This window comes from Zootoca vivipara, chromosome 2, assembly GCF_965207765.1.
Source record: "Zootoca vivipara chromosome 2, rZooViv2.hap1.1, whole genome shotgun sequence".
NCBI lineage: Eukaryota > Metazoa > Chordata > Lepidosauria > Squamata > Lacertidae > Zootoca > Zootoca vivipara.
In genome coordinates, this window is record NC_142584.1 from 34,465,883 (window position 1) to 34,475,466 (window position 9,584).

Genomic DNA, 9,584 nt, shown 5'->3' on the forward strand with positions numbered 1-9,584 from the left:
ATCCTACAGAATGGCGACAAGGAATGTATTGGCCTCTCTTCATACATTCCCTGTGGAGTTCTGCTCCACCTCCTCCTGTTGCTACTGGCTTGGACCAGAGGACAAAACTACATAGAAATATGGAGTGAGATATGACTGTACTGTGCTGGCGATGCCCAGTTTGGTAGATTTATTTTTGGGTTGTGGCTGAAGGTGGTAGAGCCAACTGAACACAGGCTCTAAAAGTATGAGGAAGGGATAAAAACCTCTCTGTCCACTTATTCCATACATTGTTCCATTTAATACACCTCTGTCATGTCCCTCCTCTCACCATTTTTCTAACCTGAAAAACCCCAACTGCTGAAACCTTTCCACATATGGAAGTTTCTTCAGCATTTTGATAATTTAGGTTGCCCTTTTTTGCAACTTTTCAAATTCTATGGTATCGTTTTTGAGGCAAAGTGACTAGAAATGCACACAGTATGCTAAGTTTGTCTTAATTTTTAAATTATTAACACCATACCTTGTTTTTTTACAATGTTAATTGTTTTATATTTCTCATTGTTTTTAATATTTTACATTCAACATATTTTATTGTGTTTTGTGTGCTGTGATTTCTTCTTGACCAATATAAGTGCTAAATTTGTAACTGATAAGTCATTACAACAATGTAGTTATATTTTTGATTCTTTTGTAATGCTCCTTAATGTGGCATTCATTTTTTCCACAGCTGCCACACACTGGGTCAACCTTTTAATGGAGCTATTCACCACCACTACCATCCCAAGATCCTTTTCAGTTGGTAAGACATCATCTGCATATGTTGTAAACCACCTTAAAGATTTTGGGGTATTGTTGTTTAATTACTGTACCATTTGATTGTAAGTTACTTTTTAACTTGCATCATCACTACAGTGGTACCTCTAGTTGCGGACTCAATCCGTTCCAGAGTGCCATTCGCATCCCGAAAAGTCCGCAACTAGAGCGGCGCTTCTGCGCAAGCGCAGAGCACAATAGGGCACTTCTGCGCATGTGTGGTTCCAGGTTTGCCGTGTTCACAAGCTGAAAAGACGCAATGTGAACCTATCACAACACAAGGTATGACTGTATTTGCCTCAATTCCGTCAGATTCCATTCCTGAAAATATCAGTTCAGGAATGGCAATCCGCTGTACTGCTTCTGCACTGAAGATGAGGGCAGGGGGAGAGACACTCAAGCATCTCTGCAAAATAAGTTGCTATCTTTCTCACCATCCCATTTTTGTTGCAACTTTTGGTCCATTTGCAAAAGAACCTTTAGAAGCTGAGAGAACAGTTGGGCAAAAGTGTAGTTCCCAGCTAAAGCATACACACAATATACGGCACCTTTTGGCCCTGAAGACAACAATAATCCTTCTGACATTTTCCATTTGAAACATTTATTTTTGGGAAATACATATTAAACACTATTATTTATACAAAACAGAACTAAATTTGTCATAATGCATACAATCCTCAAAAAGGCCATTTTTAATAGATTTGGATGATTTATTTTTTTGGTTTCATTCGGTAAAACCTCCCCCCCACCCCAAAGTACAATATAAAAGGAGAAAGCCATTTTTGTCTTGCTTTCGCTGGCTGAGATATTGGCAAACAAGATACAATGCATTTTAATTTTTATGTTGCTGAAGTGCATCTAAAAAAACCAAGAAACATTCTCCATTACCCTTTTCATAGTCTTAAACACTTGAAATATATATATTTTTTAGTTAATACAATTTTTATTTTGCTAAAATATAGCAAGTCAGCAAGTAAAAAAAATAATTTTCCTCAGCTTAATGCAGCTCAGTAAAGAGTCCTCCGTTTATTCATTTTTACGTTTGGGAGGGACAACACAAAAAGTTAACATGGCAGGCTTAGATTTAACTTGCAACACAAAAAACAACATATGAGTGCCTCTGAGCAAAGAATATTTGCAGATGCATCCACTGATGGCCATGAGTGGCAAAACAAGTGAACTAAATGCCTGACACAGTTTTCGAGTCATAAAGGAAAGCACTTGTCAGGGAACACTGTGGAAGCAGCAAGTAAGCTCATGGGAAGTCTTGGTTAGAGTCAGTTTGTAGGCTTGCATCCTAAGGACATGCAAGACAAAGTGACCACTGGCTGAGATCCCTGTGTGTTGTGTGTTAAAGTGTGAAGCATTCCCCTTAGGCATGTTTGCCAGCTGAGAATGGGCTACATCAGTGCCAGTGAGAGCAAGATGAAAACTTATCATTTGCCTTTTCTGAAAGCCAGGAATCAGCATGCCCTTTCTGTTCTTTGCAGCTCCACAAGAGGGCAGCATGGCCAGAGCTTTCCACTTTGGAAAAGGAGCTGTGATGAGAGTCCTCTGCACATTGCACAAAAGGAGGAGGTTCTACAGAGCTGGCTACTTCAGATTTGCTGTCTGAGGAAGAGAAAGCTGTGACTGCTGGTTCTCTTGGTTAGATTGCCATAACTGTGAACATGGCCTCTGCCCCTCCAAATCGGGTAAGTGTTTAGCAAGCACAGTTCTTTCCCCCTTTCTCTGTAAAGAGATGGTTCATTCATGCAACTTCTGGGTTTGTCAGAGTTTAGTTGCCTGACCACTAGAGTTAAGACTGACTGATGTATTCAAGTGAAATCCATGTTAAAAAGAACCCTTTGAGCAACTGGCACAACTCTGCTTCAGTATTAAAATGTGGCATGGAAAGTAGGCATAGGACCACACGTATTTGCACCAGCTGATGGGGTAAACAGCTTCCACATGATCCCTACCTCACAACCGCCCTCAAGCACAGAGATCATCTGGGGAAATGTATTGTGTAAATTGTCAATCTTAGATTAAGCTGTGTGCTTAACCAAGGGCCACGCATTACTGCAGAATGCATGCAAGATCCTGGGGCTCAGCATTTAATACAGAGCAGGGGGTGGAGAACCTGTGGCTCTGCAGATTTTGTTGCTTGGCCATTGCTCAGGGATGATGGGAGTTGGGGTTCAAGCAACAGCACCTGCAGGGTTACAGGTTCCCCATACCTTTTTGCATGCATGGCACATCTATATGTGCAGACCTAAGGAATTTTAGCCACAGATAATTAGAAAAGTTACACACACATAAAGCTGCACAATGAGAAACAGCCAAGAACACCCCCATAGCCTCTCTAACATTTTAAATAAGAAACAGGTTAGAACAAGAGCTCTAAGGATTGAACTCTTTTCAGCTGAGATTAAAGGGACAGGGGGATTGGGGAGGAGAGGAATGTCCTAAGAATCAAGGTGACTTACATTTGATCCCATAGTAGACCACCTCCTTTTCTCCAGTGAGCAAGCTGGCTCCCTATTATTGCTGGCTTTTTTAAAAAAGGAAAGGGGTTATAGATCAGACATGCAGGGAGTAAGATGTGCATAGTGCTGAGTGGAATTGTGCCTTCTGATAATACTCCATTCACTCTACCCTCACGTTAAAAAACTTTATCTAGGTCATGAAAATCTTCATTTGAAATGGACGGCGATAAGATACAAAAGAGAGAGGAACACAAACATGCGTACACACACACACTAAAAACAAACACACAATGCTTTCCCCCTTCCCACTCTGCTTTACAAAACAGTAAACCTTTGGCACTAGGAAATCAAGTGGCTCAAGAAAAAGATTACCATAGACTTGAATCACTGAAACAAAGAAGGCAGACAGGAGCACCTCTCTATTCTCTCTCAATTTCATATTATTGGGGGGGGATGCTTTGGTGGCATGTCTGACCTAGCATCCATCATTGCCTCACCATGCCTGTATCAACAAAGTTGCTAATGAAAGCTTCCTCATCCAGATCAACCTCACCTGGTCAGGATTGCAACTTCTTTGTTGCTTTAACTGGAGGTGAAACTGCATGGATAGGATATGGAATGTGTGGCACCTTCTTCTCTCTTTCACACAGCCCTGTGCCTCATACTTAATAGCTTCAACTCATGGCACAACACAAGGTATCACATTCAACTTCACCAGACTTCAACACTAAGGCAGCTATCTATGAAACTTACAGTTCACCTCCCAATTGACCAAAGGGGACAGGGGTGGGGTCAGTCTGTGCTTTCTAACAACGTCCATCTCCGTCTTAGAAGCTCCCCGCGAGTTTCAAGAAAGGGACACTCACCTATCACAGTAAAGGACCTATGGCAAGGAGGCCACAACTAAAGTAAAACATCAAACCAATGCATATCCTGTTGAGGTTCCCTCTCAACCTCATCCCTCCCTAGGGATCAGTAGCTACAGCCTACACAGAAGAACAGAATAGATCTTTCACATCACAGAGACTAGAAAAGAGAAAGACACTACATTTATTACAGAAAAGTACTGTTATTTGGTCAGTTAATGTCAGCAGCTTGGGTATTGTTGGCGGAGAGGGGAAAACAACAGTGGCATAGAGTTTATATGGGATTTTTCTTGGTTTTGTTTTTTTTAACGAAAAGAAAAGTGTGGGGCAGGAGAGGGAGAGGAAGAGAGCAGGCTGGGTCCTTGCTTAGGCATGGAGTGTTACATTTCATTGGCTACCAACTCTTCTTTGTCAGCTACGCCATTGGAGAGCATATTCTGGCCTTCATTCAAGCGTTTCACTCTGTAGGCTTCAAAATGGATGCTGCTGGTAATGTCCTTGATGTTTTGCATGTGTGTCCTATGGGAAGGAGGAGAGGATTAAAAAGAGATCTTTCTGACGTTGGAATTAAAATCAACAACAGCTTGACACAGGAATGTAACGGAGAAGGGCTGTAATAACACATTGCTTTGCAGATGCAAAATCTGAGATGCTGTTCTTGACATCTTCAGTAACTTGGGCAGACCCCTGCCTGAAACTCTGCTGCTAGTTAGAATGGACGGTCGGTCTCCCTTTGTCAGATTCCTATGACAGGGCAGCTGAGTGCTGTCATGGGAAGTAAGTATAGTAGACCAGGATACCTTAATAACCACCTGAGCCCTCTTATCCCAACTGGTTCACTGAGATCAGCACTACTAGTTGCTTCCTAGGTTACAGAGGGACAACTGGCCTCAATCAGGAGTTGGGCACATGTTATTGCTGGTCCCATGCTGCGGAACACTTTTCCAACAGAGTTTTGGCAGGCAGCCTCGGTTTTTTCAGGCATTCATTGAAGACCTTTTTATGCTGACAAGCTTTTACAGCTGTGGGGTTTTTTTATTAGCCAGTCACTTTAATGGTTACCTACCATATATTGTTTTTATTGGAGTTTTATGTTTTAACATTGTATAAACTGCCCTGATATTTTATGATAGAGTGGTGCGAAAATACTTTTATTTACAAATAAATAAATTAGTTACTAGCATCAGTACCAGCTGTGGGGTGGTACCATCCAGGATGCATTGGCTGTGATACTACTTCAGATAAAAGATATTTCACACATGTGCATGTGTAGAAATATTTCTATATACATGTACAAAACAAAGTTGTACATACTCTACTCTTAAATGCAGAAACAAAATTAAGGAATCTTGAATTAACACCCCCCCCCTCTTTCTGCCTTGAAACTAGTTATAGGTGGGTAGCTGTGTTGGTCTGACGTAGTCAAAACAAAATAAAAAAATTCCTTCCAGCAGCACCTTAAAGACCAACTAAGTTTTTTATTTTTTGCCTTGAAACTGTTACCAACCTGATCAAAAGATCCCGCAAGTATGCAAACTCACAATGCGTTGTATTCTCAACTGTAAAAAAAAGGATACAGTACTTGATATGAACACAGAATCAATACACACTAGATTCCAGATTCACAAACCACATCAATACCCAAAGAACTTGCAACTGTCTGGAGCATAATTCTCAATAGTGGCCCTTGAAAATCTAGCATAGGTTAGAACAGGGCTAGCTGTTCAAAGCCAAGTGCCCTCTAGATGTTGTTGGGCTCCCAACTCTCATTAGCCCCTGCCATTATGGCCTAAGGTCAGGGGTTATGGGAGTTGGGTGTCCAACAACATCTGGAAGACAACCGGTTCCTCACCCCCTGGGTTAGAGGAACAGGACGAGTTCTTCACAGTGTCCAAACAGCGTGTGTGTAGAGTGTCCCCACGCTCGATCATGCACACATAGGCAACAAGGCCAAGTGTCATGTCTTCAAGAAGACCCTGCCTTGTGATGGCCTCGCTGATTTCATGAGTTACCAAGGATTGGCCACAGGGGGGAACCAGAAGGCTTAAAATGAACTGCCTTTCTTCTTAGAGAAACCCTGCTTTGAGAAAAATGCTTCTAACTAAGGAGCCAAAGAATCCAAAATCAGAGAAACCCACAGAAATAAAAAGGTGGCAACAAAACAAGTGTAGCTTGGTCCACTAGATGTACAGAAAGTAAAATGGGGGAGGGGAATCATTTGGTGTTGCAGTTGACATGGTAGAGGCAATTTTGAGGGAACCATTTCCAGTAGGAAATCACAAGTTTCTCAAACTGTGGTGATCTATGAGCACCATTCAGACACCTCATGAAAAGCTTGTGGAGTAGTCAAGAGTAGCTGTAGTAACTGAAGTATATGAGATACTCTTGCATATTCCAAAATGTACCTGAGTATCTGTAACTGACTCTGCCCTTGTTTAATAATCTATAGGGTCTGGGGCAAAGCAGGCTCACAAGGCTCTGAACCTGTGGTTTTCATCATACGGTGTGCATGCGCAGTTTACTAATTCCCTACCCAAATCTACCAGTTAAAGGGGCTTTTCTCAGCAGCCTGGCCTAAGGTCCATGACTTTCATTTGTTTTCAAATATTTAAGAGTAAAGCTCTCTCAAAGTGGCTTCCATAATACTGTAAATATCTCCTGCCTACCAAATATACTCTCCCAGATTTCAGCTGTATTAAGATCCTATATTTAGCATGAATTAAATCCTTAGTATTTATACGGCATCATCAGTACACAGGGTTGGTCCAAGAAGTTTACAAACTAAAATTCAACACAGGGGCACCACAGAGGAAAAAGAGAGAGAAGTATAAACAGGGATAAAACAGGGGGGCAATGTGTGCTTATTTAATTTGCATGCACTTAGTCTTAGTTACAGGAGAGGCCACAGTCGCGAGGCAGTAGAGCTGTGCACCAGATCTGGCCAATGCCCAAGCCTAATCGAGCAAATTTAGGAAGCCTTGGGCCTTGGATGACTGGATGGATGCAGCCACAGATTGCTGTGAGGCTGGTTTGATGGCCCTTAGCTGTCAGGGGTGGGGTATCAGGCAGGAAGGAGATGCAGGTAGGGCAGGAAAAGGCTGAGACCTACCCTACCAGTGGCTGCATCTTTCCAGGTCCCTGATGACCTTGCAGGATCAATGCCTCTGCTCAGCTGAATGGAGGCATCAATCCTGTGGGGGTGCGGCCACTGCTTTGGAAGCAGCTTTTTTGCACCAGTCCTGAACGGTGCCAGTTGCTACTTCTTCATGAGCAGAGCAACTTCCCTTGCATGAAGAGAAGCCACTTGCAAAGGAGCAACACTGCACAGGATCAAATGGTCCCACTTGCCAGCTTGCAAATGGTGAGAGGAACCAGTGCTGCGGGGTGCTGGCTCTTGCTCCTCCACGAGCAGCTTGTTTCCCTCATGTGCAGGGAAGCTGCTCACAAAGGAGCAGCAATGTGCAGGATCAGATGCTTCAGCTTGCCAGCTGGCAAGCAAAAGCATCTAATCCCGTGTGGTCCTCTTCTTGATCATACTTTTAAATCCTATTTTAACTTTTTTATTGAACAACAACAACAACAACCCTGAGTCCTGCTCTCTCAAATTTCTTAAGGAATGGATCCTAGGAAAGGTAGGTGTCCCCAGAGGCCTCCCCAAGGTGGATAGGCCTGTCACATATTGTGTCCCTGGGGCAGATCAGAGGGGCTCTGCACAGCCCTACTGATGACCAGCTGGTGGAAATTTCAAGTGGGGAGAGTGCTGTTGCAGCCCAGGAGACTGGATGGGCTTCTCAGGTGTTTCTTTGGCAATCTGAAACGTTTAAAGATGACTAGGAAGCAAGAGACAGGAGAGAGAGCTCTTACCTTCAATTGTGCCCCACTTTGTTTTCCTTCCCAGAATTCGCCTTCCATTTATCTGGTATTCCTGGTCACTGCCCACCACAGCAAACGGAATCATTTCCTACAGTTAAATTGCTAAGTATCAGAAATTGGGGCTCATGAAATCCAACCCTTCTTCATTAAGTCAGAAATGTGTCGATTTAACTCCTGTTACCCCACCACAACCACTATCACCACCACATACTCTTTTATTTCAGAGAGTTCCAACATCCACTTTAGCTCTTCTGAGCCAGTGAAACAGGTTAAGAGGGATAAGCGATTTTGAGAGTTTCACAGGCAAAATGGACTTTTCACTTACTATTCTTTTCCTTCACAATGACCATTGAGAAGGATGCTTTATGCTCTGTAAACCTTTGAGCACATGCTAAACAAGTGTCAAGAAAAGACTGTTCACTTACTCTAAATTTCTCATTTATTAGTCGGTCTTCAGAGTCCTCATCAAACTGTTTCTGTGGGTAGACATCAATGCCATTGGCAAGGAGATCTGCTGTGATCTATAGGGGAAAAAACAACAATTGCAGGGAACAGAATAAGCCTGTGGTTAGTCAGAAATGCTAATAAAATACCTTTATTGAAAAAGCTATCATAAGAATGTAAACGCACCATTGCTGGATCAGGCCACTGGCCCACCTAGTCCAGCACCCCAATCTCACAGTGGATGCCCAGATGCCATAGGAAGCCAGGAAGATAGACCTGAGCCCACTTTACAGCATCTGGCATTCAGAGGCACACTGTTCCAACAGTGGAGTCCTCAAACTGGAGCAGGTGGGAATGGCAGTATGTGGCCATGTTCTTCATCACCCCAGTCTGAGGCCCATGATGTAGAAACCTTACCAAAGGCAAGGGTGCCTGAGTTCTGATCAGCATCTGGGAGAAGGCCTGGGAAACTGATGGTTCCAAGAAAGGGTTCTAAATAGTTGACTAGATAAATTGGCTTTTCCCAACCTGGGCCCTTCCAACTCCAACCCCCACTGGCCATGCACTAGTGGGAGTTTGGAGTCCAACAACATCTGCAGAGCCACAAGCTGCCCAGTCCTTGTTCTGTATGAAAAGCAGAGTCCAGGATCTTGCATATACCCTGCAGTGTACAGCTCTTGGTTAAATGACACCAGGTTGGAGAAGGTGGAGATACAAATATTAAATACTAAGTGCAGTGCAGTTCTAAGGAGCATTAAAGTTTGAGGGTGACACTTTTGGTTCATCTCCTTGATCCATGCTGCTTAATGCAGCTTCACAAAGTGATGTTTTATGGCTGCTCTTGCTCCAAGGGCAACAATGGTTGGAAATTGACCCATGCCCTCAATTTCCTACTACAGTCGTACCTTGGAAGTCGAACAGAATCCGTTCCAGAAGTCCGTTCGACTTCCAAAACATTTGGAAACCAAAGCATGGCTACGACTGTACAAGGAGAAATCCAGCAGTTAATTTCCAGTTACTGGGTCAAAAGGTAGCCGTGGAAGATAGAAGGATAGGTAGCCAGAGCAGGGTGAGAGCAGCATATACACCTCTTAAGTTATTAGTCACATGGCTGGGCGTGTATGTTGCAGAGTTAGGT

General features: G+C 43.1%; 1 protein-coding gene across 3 annotated transcripts in view; it reads right to left on the bottom strand.

Annotated features, from left to right (window-relative positions):
- Window positions 1–1,379: 1,379 nt before the first annotated feature.
- SEPTIN9 (septin 9) overlaps window positions 1,380–9,584 on the bottom strand; it is a 219,895-nt gene continuing 211,690 nt past the window's right edge. For all 3 annotated transcript variants that reach the window (XM_035104583.3, XM_035104587.3, XM_035104584.3), the window contains 4 exons: window positions 8,428–8,523; window positions 7,994–8,090; window positions 5,637–5,688; window positions 1,380–4,648 (listed from right to left, as the gene is read on the bottom strand). In XM_035104583.3, coding sequence (XP_034960474.1) covers window positions 4,510–4,648; window positions 5,637–5,688; window positions 7,994–8,090; window positions 8,428–8,523 — 384 coding nt within the window. In that variant the 3' untranslated portion in view covers window positions 1,380–4,509. The remainder of the gene's footprint in view (window positions 4,649–5,636; window positions 5,689–7,993; window positions 8,091–8,427; window positions 8,524–9,584) is intronic.